The sequence below is a fragment of the Bombina bombina genome, chromosome 6 (genome assembly GCF_027579735.1).
Source record: "Bombina bombina isolate aBomBom1 chromosome 6, aBomBom1.pri, whole genome shotgun sequence".
NCBI classification, from domain to species: Eukaryota; Metazoa; Chordata; class Amphibia; order Anura; family Bombinatoridae; genus Bombina; species Bombina bombina.
Genome location: NC_069504.1, coordinates 526,762,982 through 526,788,200, shown reverse-complemented (window position 1 = coordinate 526,788,200; position 25,219 = coordinate 526,762,982). Strand labels below are relative to the sequence as shown.

The following is a 25,219-nucleotide window of genomic DNA, read 5'->3' as shown; positions in this document are numbered from 1 at the left end:
GTCAGGCCCCCGCCTCAGAGAATTACAGCGCATTCTACTAGATCAGTCTCCACTTCGTGGGCTTTTAAGAATGAAGCTTCAGTTGATCAGATTTGCAAAGCGGCAACTTGGTCCTCTTTGCATACATTTACTAAATTCTACCGTTTTGATGTATTTGCTTCTTCAGAAGCAGTTTTTGGTAGAAAAGTTCTTCAGGCAGCTGTTTCAGTTTGATTCTTCTGCTGATGTTTTAAGTTTCTCTTGTCATTAAAAGAATAACTTATTATTTGGGTTGTGGATTATTTTTTCAGCGAAAATGGCTGTTTTTTTATTTTATCCCTCCCTCTCTAGTGACTCTTGTGGGGAGTTCCACATCTTGGGTATTGATATCCCATATGTCACTAGTTCATGGACTCTTGCCAATTACATGAAAGAAAACGTAATTTATGTAAGAATTTACCTGATAAATTCATTTCTTTCATATTGGCAAGAGTCCATGAGGCCCACCCTTTTTTATGGTGGTTATGAATTTTTTGTATAAAGCACAATTATTTCCAAATTTCTTTGTTGATGCTTTTTACTCCTTTCTTTATCACCCCACTTCTTGGCTATTCGTTAAACTGAATTGTGGGTGTGGTGAGGGGTATATTTATAGGCATTTTGAGGTTTGGGAAACTTTGCCCCTCCTGGTAGGATTGTATATCCCATACGTCACTAGCTCATGGACTCTTGCCAATATTAAAGAAATTAATTTATCAGGTAAATTCTTACATAAATTATGTTTTTTAGTGAATGGTTTTAATATCTATCATAACCATAGTTGTCAAATGAATCCAACAGTTACATTAAAGCTACCGTAGTCCAATTATTTTTTCTGTAGACTTTAACACTCTGCTATGTAAGTAAATGTTGAAAACATATTTGTAAATTTATTTATCCTTTTAATCTTTTGTAGTTGGCCTATTTGGGATTCCTTATGCTTTACACATTTGTGGTTCTTGTGAAGATGGAACCCTGGCCTTCGGTACAGGAATGGATTGTAATCTTATACATTTTTACTTCAGCTTTTGAAAAAATCAGAGAGGTTTGTCTAACTTTATTATAATTTTTTGTTTTTTAAATGGATAGGAAAGTCAAAATGAAACTTGCATGATTCATACAGAGCATGTCATTTTAAGATTCTTTTAAGTTTACTTCTATTTTCAAATGTGCTTCGTTTGGTTGGTATCCCTTGTTGAAAAAGAATACAAACATATCCTACACTAGTCGGAGCTAGCTGCTGATTGGTGACTGCATACATTTGTCTCTTGTGATTGGCTAACTAGATATGTTTATCTAGCTGCCAGTAGTAGGATAACAAGAGAATGACGCAAATTTGGTAATAGAAGTAAATTGGAAAGTTCTTTCAAATGTTATGTTCTCTACAAATCATGAAAAAAATTGAGGTTTCCTGTCCTTTTAAAAAAATTATATATATTATGGTCTATCTGCAGGAGTAAACCGCAAAACATGTTACAACCATAACAATGTATTATTGGGAGTTAATGCTTTGTTTACACTAAAAGCATAAGCAATAGTTGTATGGGTATCATATGTAACTGTATAAATAATTTTATATCTGCAATATTAAGGTTTAACTTTAACATAAATTCATGAATGATCAATGCCTTACTCTTATTCATTTTAATGCAATTTTCAAGATCTTCATTTAACTATAAATAGGTATGTTGCTTTAACATGAAGTTTTAAAAATGGATGAAATGGAACTTATATACTTTATTTCAGATGTTCATGTCAGAGGCTGGAAAAATTAATCAGAAAGTGAAAGTATGGTTTGGTGATTATTTTAACATCACTGACACCATTGCAATAATTACTTTCTTTATTGGCTGTGGACTGAGATTTGGGGCATACAAAAACATTTCTGAAGACCCATTGAAGGAAGACTCTTCATATGTTTTAGTGGCTGGAAGGCTAACATACTGTCTCAATATAATTTTTTGGTACGTCAGATTACTGGATTATTTGGCTGTTAATCAGCAAGCAGGACCATATGTAATGATGATTGGAAAAATGGTAAGTTCTTGAAATTTTAAAAAATAAATTTTAAAAAAATAGTAGTCCTCTATGTATTTTCCCCAGGGTATTCTGATTTGGTGCAATTTAACTATAGTGCATGAACACAATTGTAACCCTATACATCGTATACTCTTATTTACAGGTGTCAAACATGTTTTACATAGTGGTCATTATGGCAGTTGTGCTTCTGAGTTTTGGTGTTCCTAGAAAAGCCATACTTTATCCTAATGAAGAACCATCTTGGACTCTTGCAAGAGATATTGTTTTCCAGCCTTACTGGATGATCTTTGGTGAAGTGTATGCTTATGAGATAGATGGTAAGATTTTTTTCTTATAGTGATACATAGGCATTCAGACAATTCATATAACCAACAAAATAATTTTTCAATAATTATAGTTATTATTATACTTTATTCATAAAGCACCAACAAATACTAAAAATAGTAAAAAACCAAGACAAAATTTGACAAACAAATACAGAAGGAATTGAAGGCCCTATTCCCATGGGAATTTATAATCTAGAAGGGTAGGAGGGTAAGAAACAGGAGGTGAGGACTGCAAAGGTGAGACTTATGTTAATACAGAGTTAGATGAGGGCAATTATTTGTTACTGAGTTGGATGGCAGGCTTCCCTGAACAAAAATGCCTTTAGGGAGCATTTAAAAGAAGGAAGATTAGGGGTGAGTCTGATCACAAGGAAGTGCGTTCCAGAGGGTTACTGCAGTACGAGAGAAGTCCTGAAGTCTAGCATGGGAAGAGGTGATAATAGAAGATGCAAGGCGCAGATCATTGTTAGATCTTAGGGGGCGGGCTGGAGTATATTTGTTGATTTTTGAGGGTATATACTGGGGAGCAGCGTCGATAAGGGCTTTGTAGCTCAGGGTGAGAATTTTGAATTTATTTCTGCTGTGAATTAGGAGTTGGTGAAGGGACTCACACAGAGGTGACAAGAATGGTGTTTTAGCCTGACAAAGGCATTTAGGATGGATTGAAGGGGGAAAAGCCAAGAGAGAGTAACACCAGTGAGTAGGTTATTGCAGTAGTCAAGTTGGGAAATTACAAGGGGGTAGATAAGTTGCTTAGTGATGTCGGCACTCAGAAAGGGCAACTTTTGGAAATGTTGCTTAGGTAGTTTTAGCAGAATGAAGAGATCGATTTGAGTTTGTGGATGAAGGACAGACTGGAGTCAAGTGTAGTGGACTTGGGGCGATGGCGATGCTGTCAACAGTGATAGAAAAGTTCGAAATCGAAGTAGAGCTAGAGGGAGCGATTAAGAGGTACTCAGTCTTGGACATGTTAATCACTAGGTGGTGAGTTACTCTCCAGGAAGAAATGTCATATAAGCAGTCGCTGACATTAGAAAGGACAGAGGGAGAGAGTAGGGTGGAGAGGTAGATCTGAGCGTTATTAGCATAGAGGTGATATTTGAAGCCATAGCTGCAGATAAATTTACTCAGTGAAGAAGTATAAATGGAGAAGAGTAGAGGACCCAGGTCAGAGCCTTGAGGTACTCTAACTGAAAGAGGAATTGAAGAGTAATCACTGCTAGCAAATGACACAGAAAATGACCTGTTAGAAAGATGAGTGTATCCAAGCGAGAGCAGTGTCATAGAGAGCAAGAGAGCTGAAAGTCTGTAAGAGGAGGGTGTGGTCAACTGTGTTGAAGGCGGCTAAGAGATCAAGTAAGAGAAGTATAGAGTAGTGGTCGTTAATTTTAGCAGAAAGAAGATAGTTGGTAACCTTGGTAAGGGCAGTTTCAGATGAATGTTGAAGATGGAAGCCAGATTGCAGGGGGTCAAGTAAGGAGTTGGAAGACAGGAAGTTGGTTAGGCGGTCATAAACTAGTTTTTCCTGGAGTTTATGCTTATGCATAGTTACGAGGACAGACAGTACTGGCAAGCATTGTGTTTTTAATGTACAACTGCTGCTTCATGTTTATCACTCCTCAACCAATTAGAATGTTAGAATGTGGAATTCAGGGGAAGACAACTTTCATAGTTCCTTTCTTGCCCCAGAGACAGTGGTTCCTCTCCCCTCTTAACTGGCTGTCCATTCACTGTGGCCTCTGTCACCACCTGACTTTCTGTTGCAGGGCCCTCTTTATATACAAACTCTAAGTGTTTGCAGTTGATGATATGGCTGATAAGGCTCCCAACAATTGAAGCTTTCGCCAGTGGTAATCCAGATATTACTCTAAGCCCTTTAGAAATCCACTTCCCTAATTTACTATAGGGACTGGGAGGCTTTTTCCTCTTGAATGAAATAATGCTTTACCTTTTGATGGTTTCCAGCAGGGATTAATTAGCAGTACACTCAAGGCTCAGTTTGCTGTCATCTCTTCAATTTTAAGTATTTGATGCGCCAGTTATCCCCTTGTGATGCATTTTTTCTTTCATGTAATTAGCAAGAGTCCATGAGCTAGTGACGTATGGGATATACATTCCTACCAGGAGGGGCAAAGTTTCCCAAACCTCAAAATGCCTATAAATACACCCCTCACCACACCCACAATTCAGTTTTACAAACTTTGCCTCCGATGGAGGTGGTGAAGTAAGTTTGTGCTAGATTCTACGTTGATATGCGCTCCGCAGCAAGTTGGAGCCCGGTTTTCCTCTCAGCGTGCAGTGAATGTCAGAGGGATGTGAGGAGAGTATTGCCTATTTGAATGCAGTGATCTCCTTCTACGGGGTCTATTTCATAGGTTCTCTGTTATCGGTCGTAGAGATTCATCTCTTACCTCCCTTTTCAGATCGACGATATACTCTTATATATACCATTACCTCTGCTGATTCTCGTTTCAGTACTGGTTTGGCTTTCTAATTTTCTGTGACACTCTAAGCTATGGTTGGGCACTTTGTTTATAAAGTTCTAAATATATGTATTCAAACATTTATTTGCCTTGACTCAGAATGTTCAACTTTCCTTATTTTTCAGACAGTCAGTTTCATATTTGGGATAATGCATTTGATTTAATCATTTTTTCTTACCTTCAAAAATTTGACTCTTTTTCCCTGTGGGCTGTTAGGCTCGCGGGGGCTGAAAATGCTTCATTTTATTGCGTCATTCTTGGCGCTGACTTTTTTGGCGCAAAAATTATTTTCCGTTTCCGGCGTCATACGTGTCGCCGGAAGTTGCGTCATTTTTTGACGTTATTTTGCGCCAAAAATGTCGGCGTTCCGGATGTGGCGTCATTTTTGGCGCCAAAAGCATTTAGGCGCCAAATAATGTGGGCGTCTTATTTGGCGCTAAAAAATATGGGCGTCGCTTTTGTCTCCACATTATTTAAGTCTCATTTTTCATTGCTTCTGGTTGCTAGAAGCTTGTTCTTTGGCATTTTTTCCCATTCCTGAAACTGTCATTTAAGGAATTTGATCAATTTTGCTTTATATGTTGTTTTTTCTCTTACATATTGCAAGATGTCTCACGTTGCATCTGAGTCAGAAGATACTACAGGAAAATCGCTGTCTAGTGCTGGATCTACCAAAGCTAAGTGTATCTGCTGTAAACTTTTGGTAGCTATTTCTCCGGCTGTTGTTTGTATTAATTGTCATGACAAACTTGTTAATGCAGATAATATTTCCTTTAGTAAAGTACCATTGTCTGTTGCAGTTCCTTCAACATCTAAGGTGCAGAATGTTCCTGATAATATAAGAGATTTTGTTTCTGAATCCATCAAGAAGGCTATGTCTGTTATTTCTCCTTCTAGTAAACGTAAAAAATCTTTTAAAACTTCTCTCCCTACAGATGAATTTTTAAATGAACATCATCATTCTGATTCTGATGACTCTTCTGGTTCAGAGGATTCTGTTTCAGAGATTGATGCTGATAAATCTAAATATTTATTTAAAATGGAATTTATTCGTTCTTTACTTAAAGAAGTACTAATTGCTTTAGAAATAGAGGATTCTGGTCCTCTTGATACTAATTCTAAACGTTTAGATAAGGTATTTAAATCTCCTGTGGTTATTCCAGAAGTTTTTCCTGTTCCTAATGCTATTTCTGCAGTAATTTCCAAAGAATGGGATAAATTGGGTAATTCATTTACTCCTTCTAAACGTTTTAAGCAATTATATCCTGTACCGTCTGACAGGTTAGAATTTTGGGACAAAATCCCTAAAGTTGATGGGGCTATTTCTACCCTTGCTAAACGTACTACCATTCCTACGTCAGATGGTACTTCGTTTAAAGATCCTTTAGATAGGAAAATTGAATCCTTTCTAAGAAAAGCTTATCTGTGTTCAGGTAATCTTCTTAGACCTGCTATATCATTGGCTGATGTTGCTGCAGCTTCAACTTTTTGGTTGGAAACTTTAGCGCAACAAGTAACAAATCATGATTCTCATGATATTATTATTCTTCTTCAGCATGCTAATAATTTTATCTGTGATGCCATTTTTGATATTATCAGAGTTGATGTCAGGTTTATGTCTCTAGCTATTTTAGCTAGAAGAGCTTTATGGCTTAAGACTTGGAATGCTGATATGGCTTCTAAATCAACTCTACTTTCCATTTCTTTCCAGGGTAACAAATTATTTGGTTCTCAGTTGGATTCTATTATCTCAACTGTTACTGGTGGGAAAGGAACTTTTTTACCACAGGATAAAAAATCTAAAGGTAAAAACAGGGCTAATAATCGTTTTCGTTCCTTTCGTTTCAACAAAGAACAAAAGCCTGATCCTTCATCCTCAGGAGCAGTTTCAGTTTGGAAACCATCTCCAGTCTGGAATAAATCCAAGCCTGCTAGAAAGGCAAAGCCTGCTTCTAAGTCCACATGAAGGTGCGGCCCTCATTCCAGCTCAGCTGGTAGGGGGCAGGTTACGTTTTTTCAAAGTAATTTGGATCAATTCTGTTCACAATCTTTGGATTCAGAACATTGTTTCAGAAGGGTACAGAATTGGTTTCAAGATGAGACCTCCTGCAAAGAGATTTTTTCTTTCCCGTGTCCCAGTAAATCCAGTGAAAGCTCAAGCATTTCTGAATTGTGTTTCAGATCTAGAGTTGGCTGGAGTAATTATGCCAGTTCCAGTTCCGGAACAGGGGATGGGGTTTTATTCAAATCTCTTCATTGTACCAAAGAAGGAGAATTCCTTCAGACCAGTTCTGGATCTAAAAATATTGAATCGTTATGTAAGGATACCAACGTTCTAGATGGTAACTATAAGGACTATCTTGCCTTTTGTTCAGCAAGGGAATTATATGTCCACAATAGATTTACAGGATGCATATCTGCATATTCCGATTCATCCAGATCATTATCAGTTCCTGAGATTCTCTTTTCTGGACAAGCATTACCAGTTTGTGGCTCTACCGTTTGGCCTAGCTACAGCTCCAAGAATTTTTACAAAGGTTCTCGGTGCCCTTCTGTCTGTAATCAGAGAACAGGGTATTGTGGTATTTCCTTATTTGGACGATATCTTGGTACTTGCTCAGTCTTTACATTTAGCAGAATCTCATACGAATCGACTTGTGTTGTTTCTTCAAGATCATGGTTGGAGGATCAATTTACCAAAAAGTTCATTGATTCCTCAGACAAGGGTAACCTTTCTGGGTTTCCAGATAGATTCAGTGTCCATGACTCTGTCTTTAACAGACAAGAGACGTCTAAAATTGATTTCAGCTTGTCGAAACCTTCAGTCACAATCATTCCCTTCGGTAGCCTTATGCATGGAAATTCTAGGTCTTATGACTGTTGCATCGGACGCGATCCCCTTTGCTCGTTTTCACATGCGACCTCTTCAGCTCTGTATGCTGAATCAATGGTGCAAGGATTACACAAAGATATCTCAATTAATATCTTTAAAACCGATTGTTCGACACTCTCTAACGTGGTGGACAGATCACCATCGTTTAATTCAGGGGGCTTCTTTTGTGCTTCCGACCTGGACTGTAATTTCAACAGATGCAAGTCTCACAGGTTGGGGAGCTGTGTGGGGATCTCTGACGGCACAAGGAGTTTGGGAATCTCAGGAGGTGAGATTACCGATCAATATTTTGGAACTCCGTGCAATTTTCAGAACTCTTCAGTTTTGGCCTCTTCTGAAGAGAGAATCGTTCATTTGTTTTCAGACAGACAATGTCACAACTGTGGCATACATCAATCATCAAGGAGGGACTCACAGTCCTCTGGCTATGAAAGAAGTATCTCGAATTTTGGTTTGGGCGGAATCCAGCTCCTGTCTAATCTCTGCGGTTCATATCCCAGGTGTAGACAATTGGGAAGCGGATTATCTCAGTCGCCAAACGTTGCATCCGGGCGAATGGTCTCTTCACCCAGAGGTATTTCTTCAGATTGTTCAAAGGTGGGAACTTCCAGAAATAGATCTGATGGCGTCTCATCTAAACATGAAACTTCCCAGATATCTGTCCAGATCCCGGGATCCTCAGGCGGAGGCAGTGGATGCATTATCACTTCCTTGGAAGTATCATCCTGCCTATATCTTTCCGCCTCTAGTTCTTCTTCCAAGAGTAATCTCCAAGATTCTGAAGGAATGCTCGTTTGTTCTGCTGGTAGCTCCGGCATGGCCTCACAGGTTTTGGTATGCGGATCTTGTCCGGATGGCCTCTTGCCAACCGTGGACTCTTCCGTTAAGACCAGACCTTCTGTCACAAGGTCCTTTTTTCCATCAGGATCTGAAATCCTTAAATTTAAAGGTATGGAGATTGAATGCTTGATTCTTGGTCAAAGAGGTTTCTCTGACTCTGTGATTAATACTATGTTACAGGCTCGTAAATCTGTATCTAGAGAGATATATTATAGAGTCTGGAAGACTTATATTTCTTGGTGTCTTTTTCATCATTTTTCTTGGCATTCTTTTAGAATACCGAGAATTTTACAGTTTCTTCAGGATGGTTTAGATAAGGGTTTGTCTGCAAGTTCCTTGAAAGGACAAATCTCTGCTCTTTCTGTTCTTTTCCACAGAAAGATTGCTATTCTTCCTGATATTCATTGTTTTATACAAGCTTTGGTTCGTATAAAACCTGTCATTAAGTCTATTTCTCCTCCTTGGAGTTTGAATTTGGTTCTGGGAGCTCTTCAAGCTCCTCCCTTTGAACCTATGCATTCATTGGACATTAAATTACTTTCTTGGAAAGTTTTGTTCCTTTTGGCCATCTCTTCTGCCAGAAGAGTTTCTGAATTATCTGCTCTTTCTTGTGAGTCTCCTTTTCTGATTTTTCATCAGGATAAGGCGGTGTTGCGAACTTCTTTTGAATTTTTACCTAAAGTTGTGAATTCCAACAACATTAGTAGAGAAATTGGGGTTCCTTCATTATGTCCTAATCCTAAGAATTCTAAGGAGAAATCATTGCATTCTTTGGATGTTGTTAGAGCTTTGAAATATTATGTTGAAGCTACGAAATCTTTCCGAAATACTTCTAGTCTATTTGTTATCTTTTCCGGTTCTAGAAAAGGCCAGAAAGCTTCTGCCATTTCTTTGGCATCTTGGTTGAAATCTTTAATTCATCTTGCCTATGTTGAGTCGGGTAAAACTCCGCCTCAGAGGATTACAGCTCATTCTACCAGGTCAGTTTCTACTTCCTGGGCGTTTAGGAATGAAGCTTCGGTTGATCAGATTTGCAAAGCAGCAACTTGGTCCTCTTTGCATACTTTTACTAAATTCTACCATTTTGATGTATTTTCTTCTTCTGAAGCAGTTTTTGGTAGAAAAGTACTTCAGGCAGCGGTTTCAGTCTGAATCTTCTGCTTATGTTTTTCATTAAACTTTATTTTGGGTGTGGATTATTTTCAGCAGGAATTGGCTGTCTTTATTTTATCCCTCCCTCTCTAGTGACTCTTGTGTGGAAAGATCCACATCTTGGGTAATCATTATCCCATACGTCACTAGCTCATGGACTCTTGCTAATTACATGAAAGAAAACATAATTTATGTAAGAACTTACCTGATAAATTCATTTCTTTCATATTAGCAAGAGTCCATGAGGCCCGCCCTTTTTTTGTGGTGGTTATGATTTTTGTATAAAGCACAATTATTCCAATTCCTTATTTTATATGCTTTCGCACTTTTTTATCACCCCACTTCTTGGCTATTCGTTAAACTGAATTGTGGGTGTGGTGAGGGGTGTATTTATAGGCATTTTGAGGTTTGGGAAACTTTGCCCCTCCTGGTAGGAATGTATATCCCATACGTCACTAGCTCATGGACTCTTGCTAATATGAAAGAAATGAATTTATCAGGTAAGTTCTTACATAAATTATGTTTTTTCCAAGGCTTTGGTTCATATTGTTCTCTTCCAGAGGCCCATTGTTCAAACGAGTGATCTCCCTTTTAAGTTGGAATTTATGTTGGATGCTCTCCTTGAAGCCATATGGGAAATTTCTCTATGGTTCCTCATGCTGAAAGACTGTATTATTGGTGGCAATTACTTCAGCCTGCAGGGTATTGGAACTTCAATTCCTCTTGGTAGAGGAGTCTTAAATTATTTTTTTTCTAGGTCGTAAGAGTCCACAAAAACCTTACTTGTGGGAAATCACTTCCAGACCACACAATAACGTTATAAGTATCTCTTCTAATTCTCTCTTATGATGTTCTATGTATGTATGTCTAGTTGCCCTCCATGGCCTCTTCCACTGTGTCATGGCAAGGTCCATTTTTTCATCAGGATCTCAAATGTCTTGATGGCGTAGCGATTGAATGCTTAGTTTTAAGACAGAGAGGTTTTCTAATTCTGTCATTGAGACTTTGATTCAGGCTGTAATCGTGTAAAGGAAGATTTATCAAAATGTTTGGAAGGCTTTATTTCTTGGAATGGGGAACATGGTTTTAGAGTTCCCAGAATTCTTTAGTTTTTTTCATGATGATTTGGATAAGGGTTTATCTGCCAATTTTTTAAAAGGCCAGATTTCAGCTCTTTCAGTCTTATTTCACAAGAAGATTGCAAGTTTTCTTCAAGCGTTAATCAAGATTAAGCCAGTAATTAAGCCAGTTTCTCCTCCAACAAACCTTAATTTGGTTTTAGGAGTTTTGCAGGTTCCTCCTTTTCAACCAATGCATAATTTGGACATTCATCTTTTGTCCTGGAAGGTTCTGTTTTGTTTGGCCTTTTATTTTGCTAGAAGAGTTTCTGATTTTGGATAAGGGTTTATCTGCCAATTTTTTTAAAAGGCCAGATTTCAGCTCTTTCAGTCTTGTTTCACAAGAAGATTGCAAGTTTTCTTCAAGCGTTAATCAGGATTTTCATCTTTTGTCCTGGAAGGTTCTGTTTCGTTTGGCCTTTTATTTTGCTAGAAGAGTTTCTGAGTTGTATGCGCTTTCCTGTGGGCCTCCTTATCTTGTTTTACATCAGGACAAGACAGTTTTGAGAACTGTTTAATTTTTTGCCTAATGTAGTTTCTTCTGATAATAGTAACAATGATATTGTTGTTTCCTATTTTTTGTCCTAATTCAAAGAATTCTAAGGAGAGGCTTCTCTATAATGTGGATGTTATCAGGGCTTTAAAGTTCTATTTGCAGGCTACTAAGGGTTTTAAGCAATTTTCTAGTTTGTTTGTTCATTTCTCGGCTCCAGGAAGGGTCAGAAGGCTACAGTCGTTTCGTTAGCCTCCTGCTTTGTTTTTTATTTAAAAGGCTTACTTGGAGGCAGTATTTGTTTCACAGGCAGAAAATATAATTTATGCTTACCTGATAAATTCATGTTTTTTCATGGTGGTGAGAATCCACAAGATTCTGCCCATTTTTTTTTTTTCTGGCAGCAGTTCCTGTATGCACCTCTATTTTCCCTGCTCCTTTTTTCTTGCTCTCTTTCATTTCTACCTTTCTTCTCCTTGCTTGACTATATGTCAGACTAGTTTCCTGTAAGGTGTGAGGGCTTTTAGAGGTTTTACAGTTTTGGGAATCTTTGGGATCACATAGCCACGTTTATATATTTTGTTTATACTAAAATGTTGACTTTAAATGTCTTATTTGTATAATTCTTTATTTTTATAGCTTTTAAACATTTATTTTTAATATCTTTTTCAAGCATGTGCCAATAACTCTGAGGTACAAGACCTATGTAACGTCGGATCATGGCTTACCCCGTTTCTTCAAGCGGTCTACCTTTTTGTCCAATACATCATTATGGTCAACCTCCTCATTGCATTCTTCAAGTAAGTAGATTGTTTATAATTGTAACTTAGAAGGTTATAAAAGTTAATGTTATGTCAGTCTTCACATTGTTTAAATACTTTTTTAAATCAGCATTTCTATTTTATGGATACAAATTAAACAACATTGCAATATTTAATCATTATATTTTTTTACCTGCTTTTGCTGTAAATGACCTCTAGTCCACTACCTCCATATAGACCAGAGTGCCTCCATCATTTATAATTACTGTAAAATTATTCCTGACCCTGCCACATGCTACACAGTCCATGCTTAGATCAGATTACAATATTTTTAAATATATTTTCAGCATTAATGCCTTAAGCCAAAAGGATATAAGTACTATATCACACAATACTTTGCCCAGCATACTGCGTTGACATAGGACCTACGTCCAACACTTTGGCGCATGCTTCAGTCCCCGCAGTCAGTTTTGACAATGGAAAGTGCAGCTGGGGGCAGAAGGCACTTATATAGTAATAGGCGCGCTGATTTATATAAAGCCAGAATGCTTATAGACATGGTGACACAGACAGTGTAACTGTCTGTATCGGGTGCTGTGGGAGATTTGGGAGGGAAGGAGGGAGGGGGGGGGGGGTCGGGGAGAGAAGGGAAAGTTCCCTACAATATAGAAATGTTTTCTTTCATATAGGTAGTGAGAGTCCACGATCAATTACTCCTGGGAATTACTCTTTCTTACCAGTAGGCGAAGGCAAAGGATCCCAAACCCCAAGTGCTCTATAAAACCTTTCCCACCTCACATGTACCTCAGACTTTACTTTGCCTCCACTGGAGGTGGTTGAAGAATGAAGGTGTGCATTTGATTTTTCAATAAGAGGCGTTCTCAGTCTATATTGAGGCCCAGTTTCTCCTCAAAGTACAGTGCTTTCCAGAGGGATGTATATAGGGTATGGTTTGTTGCTCCTTTTACACCTCATGGGAAATCTGTCACAGACCCTCCATAACTTGTCTTTTGCCTCCTTCTATGGATATACAATATACTCTTATTCGATAACCTCTCCTGATATGTTTCAGTATTGGTTTGGCTGTCTACTGTTTGTTTGTTTTTTTATATATTTTTATTGAGATAAATACACCAACACCCATGATACAAACATATGTGAAAAAGTCATGGTCTGCGGATATGACTTCTAAGTCTAGACTTCTTCCTTCCCTTTAAGGGAATGATTTTGTCTGGTCCAGGCCTGGACTCAATTATCTCCATGGTCACAGGGGGCAAGGGTGCCCTCCTACCGCAAGAGTATATGAACTAATCTAAGGGACAATTTTCGTTCTTTTTTTGCTCGTATAAAGCCCATGTCAGCAGTCCTCCGCTAAGCAAGAGCAAACCAAGAGCTCTTGGAAGCCGGCTCAGTCCTGGAGTAAATCCAAGCAGAGCAAGAATCCCAACGAGTCTACGTCGGCATGAATGGGCGGTCCCCGGTCTCAACAGATGCATTAGCGGTGCCTTGGAGGTTCAATCTAATTTATCCTTTCCGACCGTTAACACTACTTCCTAGTGTAGTGGCTCGAGTCAAGCAGGTGTCAGTAATGCCAACTGCTCTGTCCTGGCCGAGAAGGATATGGTTCGCGGATATAGTGGGGGTGTCATCATCTCCTCCGTGGAAGTTACCTTGTCGCAGGGATCTGCTGACCAAGGTCTCTTTGTTCATCAATGTCTAGATTCTCTGAGGCTGACTGCGTGGAGATTGAATGCTTAGTCCTAGCCAAGAGAGGGTTTTCTGAGAGCGTTATTTTTACTCTCATTCAAGCTCGTAAGCTGGTTGCTCGTCGCATCAATCATAAGGTGTGGAGGACCTACTTATTCTGCTCTCCAGGATGAACTGGAGAAGGGCTTTTCTGCAAGTCCCCTGAAGGGACAGTTTTCGGTCCTGTCTGTGTTACTGCACAAGAGATTTGCAGAGCTTCCAGATGTGCGGCCATTTGTTAAGACTCTATTGGGATCAGACCTGTGTGTTTAGATCTAAGGCTCCTCCTTGGAGTTTAAATCTTGTCCTTAAGGTTTTGCAACGGGCTCCGTTGGAGCCTATGCATAAAGTAGACATTAAGTTGTTGTCTTGGAAGGTTCCTTTTCTACTGGCTATTGCTTCTGTGATTGCTGCCTTGCAATGTGTCCCTCCTTATCTGGCTTTTCATGCCGATAAGGCTGTTCTACGAACCAAGTAAGGTTTTCTTCCTAAGGTTGTGTCAATTCGCAACATCAATCAAGAGATTGTGGTTCCTTTCTTATGTCCTAATCCTTCTTTGTCGAAGGAACGTTTACAACGTATTTCTGGATGTGGTTTGCGCCTTGAAGTTCTATCTTCGTGCCACGAAGGAATGTAGACAAACCTCTTTCTCTGTTTGTGCTCTTTTCCGGGAAGCATAGGGGTCAGAGGGCCTCTTCAACTTTCTTATCTTTTTGTCTGAGGAGTGTCATCCATTTCGCATAGAAACGGCGGACACAAGCTTCCTCTGAGGATTACGGCTCATTCTACAAGAGCAGTGGTTTCCTCTTGGGCCTTCAAAAATGAGGCCTCTATTGATCAGATTTGTAAGGCTGCTACCTGGTTCTCCTTACATACTTTTTCCAAAATTCTACAAGTTTAATGTTTTTGCTTCTGCTGAAGCAGCCTTCGGTAGAAAGATTTTGCAGGCTGTGGTGCCCTCAGATTAGGGTCCGCCTCTCTTTTTTTTCCTCCCGTTAGCATTCCGTGTACTCTAGAGTTTGGGTATATGTTTCCCACAAGTAAGGAATGCAGCTGTGGAGACTCTTCCCATATTAAGATGAAAACATAAATTATGCTTACCTGATAATTTCATTTCCATCTGTATTGGAAGAGTCCACAGCTGCTGCCCGTGTTCTCTGATGGGCGGCCCTAAATTTGAAATTTTTTCTTCTGACACCATTTTCACCCTGATAATTCTCCTACTGTTCCTTGTTCCCTCGGCAGAATGACTGCGGTTATGAGGAAGTGGTGGGAGGTATTTAAGCCTTTGGCTAGGGTGTCTTTGCCTCCTACTGGTGGCCAGGTTCAGTATTTCCCACAAGTAAGGAATGCAGCTGTGGACTCTTCCCCATACAGATGGAAATAAAATTATCAGGTAAGCATAATTTATGTTTTTCCAAAGTTTTGAGTGGTTATGTAGAGACCCTCTATAAAATAAATAATTAGCCTCCTTTGACTTTGTTTATAGGTGGGTTGTTAACAAGAGGGTGTTATGTGTCTAGATAAATCTAGGCCACTTTTGGGTCCTAGACAAAGCAAAGAAAAAAAAAGATGCGAGATATTTCAAACATTAGTATTACATCAAGTAAAACAAAAAATAGAAAAAGAAAAACTAACACTGTATAACTTATCCATAATTTAAAACATAAACAGCACTTTGCATTTAGGATAGACTTGGCAAAGTAATTATGCCTGATATATGTGCTATGACAGATTATCAAGTGAGGCAAATTGTAGTTTTCTGAAGTTTGTCTGATAAAGTGGTGCATATATGCGTAAATTGGAGGTCCTCGTGTGAGGAGTGAATGAGTTTTGGTAATGCCATGACTGAGCTCATTATAGCGGGTTAGACAGATAAAACAATGCCTACAGCTCCGGCCGCTAGCCAAGGTTCAGGGGCTTTGTGTGTATTAATGAGCTGCTGCTGCGTATAAATCTATGTTATGTAATATGGCCCTAACTGTTAGGCAAGTATATACTGAGGGTGAATCTGAATACACATATACATCCTAAGGAGAAAAGTATTAATAACAACAATAAAACATTATTTTAAACCGAGCTTTCCAACAAATACAGGCAATTTTACAACTTTGAACGTATATTGTAACAGACTACCCTATTACATGGTGGGATAGTCATTTATGAGGTGCATCAAGTGTTTCCATATAGATTCAAGACAGATCCAGCTTTTTTTGTGATATAAGACCCATTTCTACTTATGTAAAGCCGTGTGTAAGGTAAAAAGATAAGCAACACATTGGTGCAGTGAGTCATAATGATCGTTGCTTGCTCCACTATCTTGCTGTATATATGTTCTGTGAATAATGGAGCAGAGAGTTTCATGATGTCTATGTTGGACCCAGAAGTGGCCGTTTTTTCTTTATCCAGGGGTAAATTCTTTGTCTGTCTGCGATGGCAAGATACAAACTAATCCATATTCCATTTCAGACGATTGCTTTTTTACCTCGATTTCTAGTATTCCAGGATAGTGTGGTGATAGTTCCAAGCATATGAATCTCCTTGGTTTCGGCTTGAGTCGCTTTTGATAAGATCCAGATGGCTCAGTGTCTTCTCTGTACTGGGGTCCTGTAGGACCATTGGTAGGTCGTCTGAAAGTGGGTACGTATGCTGCAATGGTAAATTACCGTTCTGCTCATCCCTTATTTCAGGTGGTTGCGTAATTAGGGTGAGATGCAAAACTGCAGGAGTATTGAGTGTGAGTCCTTTTGAGCTGGGTCGGTCAAGACTCGATTGTGCCAAGGAAGTAGAGAAGAGCTTACTTTGGTCATCAGATATTATGAAGTGTGTGTGATCCGGAAGACCTGTTTTCTGCATGTTATGTTGCACTACTTGTAAATGCTCATCTTGTGGGATGAGCGTCAGTCGTGTGGCATCCTGAAACTCATCGTTAGGTGTTGTAGAAAACTGTGCCTGGTACAGGTATTGTAACAGCTGTTCCGATGGTGCTTTGTCTAGCAGCCTCTGCATGAGGGCCTCAAGTTTCTGATAGTGCGCATTGTGACGCTGCCTCTGTATCCATCTTTTGCCATCTAGTATAACACTGCAATATGCAATTTCTTTGATGCAGTTTGATGTTTGCTCCAAGGTATAGTGCTGGGCGATGTGGAAATGTTGTGTCTAGTTATGGTCAAATATCGCGCTGCCTTGTGTAAGCTGCAGCTTCAGGCCTATATTGTCTAATCCTGGGCTCTGATTTCACAAATACAGCCCTAAAATCAGTGATATGCTCATGATAAAGCAAAATATTGATATTATAGTCGAGGATAGCTTTTTAACTGTAGGATGAAGTAAAAAATCGATGAATTGATGGCTAATCTACCAGATCTCAAGGAGAGCCCCCCGGGAAGTATAATTTTTTAACATTCAGACAGTCTATAGCCTTATTATGGATTTTTATTATATATATATACAGTTGTGCTCATAAGTTTACATACCCTAGCGGAATTTATGATTTCTTGGCCATTTTTCAAAGAATATGAATGATAACACAAAAACTTTTCTTTCACTAATGGGTTAGTGTTTGGCTGAAGCCATTTATTATTAATCAACTGTGTTTACTCTTTTTAAATCATAATGACCGAAACTACCCAAATGACCCTGATCAAAAGTTTACATACCGCAGTTCTTAATACCGTGTATTGCCCCCTTTAACATCAATGACAGCTTGAAGTATTGTGTGGTATTTGTGGATGAGGCTCTTTATCTTATCAAATTGTAAAGCTGCCCATTCTTCCTGACAAAAGCCTCCAGTTCCTGTAAATTCTTGGGCTGTCTTGCATGAACTGCACGTTTGAGATCTCCCCACAGTGGCTCAATGATATTGAGGTCAGGAGACTGAGATGGCCACTCCAGAACCTTCACTTTATTCTGCTGTAGCCAATGACAGGTCGACTTGGCCTTGTGTTTAGGATCATTGTCATGTTGGAATGTCCTAGTACGTCCCATGCGCAGCTTCTGGGCTCATGAATGCAAATTTTCCTCCAGTATTTTTTGATAACATACTGCATTCATCTTGCCATCAATTCTGACCACATTTTCTGTGCCTTTGTAGCTCACACATCCCCAAAACATAAGTGATCCACCTCAGTGTTTTACAGTAGGAATGGTGTACCTTTCATCATAGACCTTGTTGACTCCTCGCCAAATGTAGCGTTTATGGTTGTGGCCAAAAAGCTTAATTTTGGTCTCATCACTCCAAATGACTTTGTGCCAGAAGGTTTGAGGCTTGTCTCTGTGCTGTTTGGTGTATTGTAAGCGGGATAGTTTGTGGCATTTGCGTAGTAATGTCTTTCTTCTGGTGACTCGACCATGCAGCCCATCGTTTTTCCTCCTTATTGTGCATCTTGAAACAGCCACACCACATGTTTTCAGAGAGTCCTGTATTTTACCTGAAGTTATTTGTGGGTTTTCTTCATAAATGGAAAGAGTCCACAGCTGCATTCATTACTTTTGGGAAATTCAGAACCTGGTCACCAGGAAGAGGCAAAGATACCCCAGCCAAAGGCTTAAATACCTCCCCCACTTCCCTCATCCCCCAGTCATTCTTTGCCTTTCGTCCCAGGAGGTTGGCAGAGAAGTGTCAGAAGTTTTCAATAGTCTCTTATGGAGGGTAGTACTGTTCTGCATGGGACTGGAGTTTTAAGTAGTCCTGTCAGCCTCTCAGTGAGAGCATGGGTGAAAATATTTACAAAAATGTTAGGGGTGTACTCACTTTTGTGAGATACTGTGTGTGTATATATATATATATATATATATATATATGGAGTTGAGTTTCAGAGTTCAGCGCACATAGAATGGAGAAAAACAAAACCAAAACCAAATTATGGTGCAGTATGTCAGTACTAGGCAATCAAAAACTAAACGTGAGATTTAAATGTGCTCACCTTATTTAACCTCAAACATGTGAGGTATGTTGGAAGCATGGAGGGGATGTAATCCCTATCTGTGGTAAAGATGTTTCCAGCTGGTATGCAGAAACTTTTAGCAGGTGGAAATCTTGATATCCCTGGAGTAGAAATATGTTGGTATTTCAGACAAACTTCTCCTCTCTGGAGTTAGGTAGAGACACTTTAATTCTTTTTGCTGGATTTCTTTTCTTGTTACTGTTTATTTCTTTTCTCCTTCTTTATACTTGAAAGGCTTCTCCTCTCTGGAGTATGGTATAAACTTTATGTATGCAAACCAATTAGTGGTCAGTTTACATACTATGAGATCAATTGTGGATATTAATTGCAGCATTCATGAGATGTGTATAAATGATGCTTGCAAGGACACAAACAGTTTTATTTTCCAATGTCCAATAAAAAATGATAAACAGAAATCCTCTTTGATAATAGTCCAGATCAGGGACAGAAATAGGTGAGCAGATGAAATATAGTATATTTCTCTAAATCCGGTAGTGAGTTTTTTTTCTTATCAGGGCTGGTGCAAAAACAGCTAGCTGATAAAAATTAGTGATATTGTGGTATAGGATGCTGTAAGTACAGCTGAAGGTAAATTCCTTGCGGTGGTTTTGAGCTCTGAAAAGCTCCCAGAGTTCAGGTGGATAAGTTGGTGTTTATGATGGAAAACCGTAATAAATAGTTACATGAACTGCTGTAAATACAGCTAGATGATGATTCCTTGTGGTTTTTTGAGCTCTAGATAGCTCACTTTATGTATGCACTAATTGGTTTGCATACATAAAGTTTATACCATACTCCAGAGAGGAGAAGCCTTTCAAGTATAAAGAAGGAGAAAAGAAATAAACAGTAACAAGAATAGAAATCCAGCAAAAAGAATTAAAGTGTCTCTACCTAACTCCAGAGAGGAGAAGTTTGTCTGAAATACCAACATATTTCTACTCCAGGGATATCAAGATTTCCACCTGCTAAAAGTTTCTGCATACCAGCTGGAAACATCTTTACCACAGATAGGGATTACATCCCCTCCATGCTTCCAACATACCTCACATGTTTGAGGTTAAATAAGGTGAGCACATTTAAATCTCACGTTTAGTTTTTGATTGCCTAGTACTGACATACTGCACCATAATTTGGTTTTGGTTTTGTTTTTCTCCATTCTATGTGCGCTGAACTCTGAAACTCAACTCCATACCTTTTTCCTTCACATTCCATTTGATGATAGTGGAATATTCAGAAACTAGCTGCCATTGAAATATATCAGGAGGAACTATTTAGAGCAAAATAACCCTTTGCAACTTACACAGCGCAGATCAAGAAACACCCAAGCAACACTATATATATATATATATATATATATATATATATATATATATATATATATATATATATATATATATATATGTATGTATATGTATATAATATGTGTGTGTGTGTGTGTATATATATATATATATATATGTGTGTGTGTGTGTGTATATGTGTGTGTGTGTGTATATATATATATATATACACACACAGTATGTGTGTGTGTGTATGTATATGTGTATATATATATATATATTTATATATATATATATATCTCAAAATAAGAAGAGTATTGCATTGAGCAATGATACTTTTTTTATTGGACTAACTATACATTTATAAGTTGACAAGCTTTCGGAAGAGTTCCTTCCTTTATCAAGTCTGAAGCAATACTGACCTATTCAATGGAATTTACAGATTATGGCCTCTAGTTATCAACATGTCTACTTACCTGCCATCGCTGGCCCCAATACGCCCGCCTAAGCTCGCCTACCATCGCCGCCGCGGACCTGAATACGCTCGCAAAAGTTATCAATAAATCTGTCATAAAGCCGCGCACCAAGTACAGGGCGATGAGCAGCGGACTGTGATAGTTATCACTCATCCGATCTCGCTGCTCTTCGGCTTTTTTACAGCTTTATTGATAAGCTGTCACTAAGCACCCACACTAAACTACACTGTTCTACCCCCTATACCTGCGCCCCCGGAGCCCCCCGCTCCTAGACCCTGCCGCAACTATAATAAATCTATTAACCCCTAAACCGCCGCTCCCGGAGCCACCGCCACCTACATTATACCTAGTAACCCCTATCCTACCCCCCCTATACCGCCGCCACCTATAATAAGTTTATTAACCCCTATCCTGCCAATCCCGGACCCCGCCGCAACTAAATAAATTGTTTAACCCCTAAACCGCTGCTCCCGGATTGCGCCGCCACCTAATTAAACTTATTAACCCCTATTCTGCCCCCCTACACCGTTGCCACCTATAATAAATTTATTAACCCCTATCCTGCCCCCCCCACACCGCCGCCACTATAATAAAATTATTAACCCCCTAAACCTAAGTCTAACCCTAACCCTAACACCCCCTAACTTAAATATTAATTAAATACATCTAAATATTATAACTCTTATTAACTAAATTAATCCTATTTAAAACTAAATACTTACCTTTAAAATAAACCCAAATATAGCTACAATATAAATAATAATTATATTGTAGCTATCTTAGGATTTATTTTTATTTTACAGGCAAATTTCACTTTATTTTAACTAGATACAATAGCTATTAAATAGTTATTAACTATTTAATAGCTACCTAGTTAAAATAACGAGAAATTTACCTGTAAAATAAAAACTAACCTAAGTTACAATTACACCTAACACTACACTATCATTAACTAAATTATTCCTAATTAAAACTAAATACTTACCTGTAAAATAAACCCTAAGATAGCTACAATGTAATTAATAATTACATTGTAGCTATTTTAGGATTTATATTTATTTTACAGGTAACTTTGTATTTATTTTAGCTAGTTAGAATAGTTATTAAATAGTTATTAACTATTTAATAACTACCTAGCTAAAAGAAATACAAAATTGTAAAATAAATCCTAACCTAAGTTACAATTAAACCTAATACTACACTATCATTAAATTAATTAAATAAATTAGCTACAAATAACTACAATTAAATACAATTAAATAAACTAACTAAAGTATAAAAAAAATGTTACAAAAAAAAGTTACAAACATTTAAAAAATATTACAACAATTTTAAGCTACTTACACCTAATCTAAGCCCCCTAATAAAATAACAAAGCCCCCCAAAATTAAAAAATGCCCTACCCTATTCTAAATTACGAAAGTTAACAGCTCTATTACCTTACCAGCCCTTAATAGGGCCTTTTGCGGGGCATGCCCCAAAGTATTCAGCTCTTTTGGCTGTAAAAAAAAATAACCCCCCCCCCAACATTAAAACCCACCACCCACACACCCCTACTCTAACCCAAACCCCCCTTAAATAAGCCTAATACTACCCCCCTGAAGATCATCCTACCTTTAGCCGTCTTCAGCCAGCCGACCACCGATGGAACAGAAGAGGACATCCGCAGCGGCCGAAGTCATCATCCAAAGGGCGCTGAAGAAGTCTTCCATCTGATTGAAGTCATCATCCAAGGGGCGCTGAAGAGGTCTTCTATCCGATTGAAGTCTTCATCCAGGCGGCGTCTGATCTGAACAGCCAATAGAATGCGAGCTCAATCTGATTGGCTGATTGGATCAGCCAATCGGATTGAACTTCAATCTGATTGGCTGATTCAATCAGCCAATCAGATTTTTCCTACCTTAATTCCGATTGGCTGATAGAATCCTATCAGCCAATCGGAATTCGAGGGACGCCATCTTGGATGACGTCACTTAAAGGAACCGTCATTCGTTGGGAAGTCGTCGGTGGAAGAAGATGGCTCCGCGTCGGCTCGTCTGAAGATGGCTCCGCTCTGCTCCGGATGGATGAAGATTGAAGACGCCACCTTGGTGAAGACTTCATTCGGATGGAACACCTCTTCAGCGCCCCTTGGATGATGACTTTAATTGGATGGAAGACTTCTTCAGCGCCCCTTGGATGATGACTTTGGCCGCTGCGGATGTCCTCTTCTGTTCCATCGGTGGTCGGCTGGCTGAAGATGGCTAAAGGTAGGATGATCTTCAGGGGGGTAGTGTTATGTTTATTTAAGGGGGTTTGGGTTAGAGTAGGGGTGTGTGGGTGGAGGGTTTTAATGTTGGGGGGGTTGTATTTTTTTTTTACAGGCAAAAGAGCTGAATACTTTGGGGCATGCCCCGCAAAAGGCCTGAATACTTTGGGGCATGCCCCGCAAAAGGCCCTTTTAAGGGCTTGTAAGGTAATAGAGCTGTTAACTTTCGTAATTTAGAATAGGGTAGGGCATTTTTTTATTGTGGGGGGCTTTGTTATTTTATTAGGGGGCGTAGATTAGATGTAAGTAGCTTAAAATTGTAATATTTTTTAAATGTTTGTAACTTTTTTTTTGTAACTTATTTTTTTTTAACTTATTTTTTTTTATTTTTTGTACTTTAGTTAGTTTATTTAATTGTATTTAATTGTAGTTATTTGTAGCTAATTTATTTAATTAATTTAATGATAGTGTAGTGTTAGGTTTAATTGTAACTTAGGTTAGGATTTATTTTACAGGTAAATTTGTCTTTATTTTAACTAGGTAGATATTAAATAGTTAATAACTTTTTAATAGCTATTGTACCTATTTAAAATAAATTGAAATTTGCCTGTAAAATAAAAATAAATCCTAAAATAGATACAATATAATTATTAGTTATATTGTAGCTATATTAGGGTTTATTTTATAGGTAAGTATTTAGTTTCTCCAACATAGGTGTGTCCGGTCCACGGCGTCATCCTTACTTGTGGGATATTCTCTTCCCCAACAGGAAATGGCAAAGAGCCCAGCAAAGCTGGTCACATGATCCCTCCTAGGCTCCGCCTACCCCAGTCATTCTCTTTGCCGTTGTACAGGCAACATCTCCACGGAGATGGCTTAGAGTTTTTTAGTGTTTAACTGTAGTGTTTCATTATTCAATCAAGAGTTTGTTATTTTCAAATAGTGCTGGTACGTACTATTTACTCAGAAACAGAAAAGAGATGAAGAATTCTGTTTGTATGAGGAAAATGATTTTAGCAACCGTAACTAAAATCCATGGCTGTTCCACACAGGACTGTTGAGAGCAATTAACTTCAGTTGGGGGAACAGTTTGCAGTCCTTTGCTGCTTGAGGTATGACACATTCTAACAAGACGATGTAATGCTGGAAGCTGTCATTTTCCCTATGGGATCCGGTAAGCCATGTTTATTACGATTGTAAATAAGGGCTTCACAAGGGCTTATTTAGACTGTAGACCTTTTTTGGGCTAAATCGATTGATATTAACACTTATTTAGCCTTGAGGAATCATTTATTCTGGGTATTTTGATATAATAATATCGGCAGGCACTGTTTTAGACACCTTATTCTTTAGGGGCTTTCCCAAAGCATAGGCAGAGTCTCATTTTCGCGCCGGTGTTGCGCACTTGTTTTTGAGAGGCATGGCATGCAGTCGCATGTGAGAGGAGCTCTGATACTTATAAAAGACTTCTGAAGGCGTCATTTGGTATCGTATTCCCCTTTGGGTTTGGTTGGGTCTCAGCAAAGCAGATACCAGGGACTGTAAAGGGGTTAAAGCTTAAAACGGCTCCGGTTCCGTTATTTTAAGGGTTAAAGCTTCCAAAATTGGTGTGCAATATTTTCAAGGCTTTAAGACACTGTGGTGAAAGTTTGGTGAATTTTGAACAATTCCTTCATGTTTTTTCGCAATTGCAGTAATAAAGTGTGTTCAGTTTAAAATTTAAAGTGACAGTAACGGTTTTATTTCAAAACGTTTTTTGTACTTTCTTATCAAGTTTATGCCTGTTTAACATGTCTGAACTACCAGATAGACTGTGTTCTGAATGTGGGGAAGCCAGAATTCCTATTCATTTAAATAAATGTGATTTATGTGATAATGACAATGATGCCCAAGATGATTCCTCAAGTGAGGGGAGTAAGCATGGTACTGCATCATTCCCTCCTTCGTCTACACGAGTCTTGCCCACTCAGGAGGCCCCTAGTACATCTAGCGCGCCAATACTCCTTACTATGCAACAATTAACGGCTGTAATGGATAATTCTGTCAAAAACATTTTAGCCAAAATGAACCCTTGTCAGCGTAAGCGTGGATGCTCTGTTTTAGTTACTGAAGAGCATGACGACGCTGATATTAATATCTCTGAAGGGCCCCTAACCCAATCTGAGGGGGCCAGGGAGGTTTTGTCTGAGGGAGAAATTACTGATTTAGGGAACATTTCTCAGCAGGCTGAATCTGATGTGATTACTTTTAAATTTAAATTGGAACATCTCCGCATTTTGCTTAAGGAGGTATTATCCACTCTGGATGATTGTGAAAATTTGGTCATCCCAGAGAAACTATGTAAAATGGACAAGTTCCTAGAGGTGCCGGGGCTCCCAGAAGCTTTTCCTATACCCAAG

The 25,219-nt window shown here is 38.7% G+C and overlaps 1 protein-coding gene across 1 annotated transcript in view; it reads left to right on the top strand.

The window, feature by feature from the left end:
• The window catches only part of TRPM7 (transient receptor potential cation channel subfamily M member 7), a 626,812-nt gene that overhangs the window by 326,868 nt on the left and 274,725 nt on the right, over positions 1-25,219 (top strand). The window contains exons 20-23 of the mRNA XM_053717440.1: positions 935-1,063; positions 1,765-2,055; positions 2,201-2,375; positions 12,037-12,163. Coding sequence (XP_053573415.1) covers positions 935-1,063; positions 1,765-2,055; positions 2,201-2,375; positions 12,037-12,163 — 722 coding nt within the window. The remainder of the gene's footprint in view (positions 1-934; positions 1,064-1,764; positions 2,056-2,200; positions 2,376-12,036; positions 12,164-25,219) is intronic.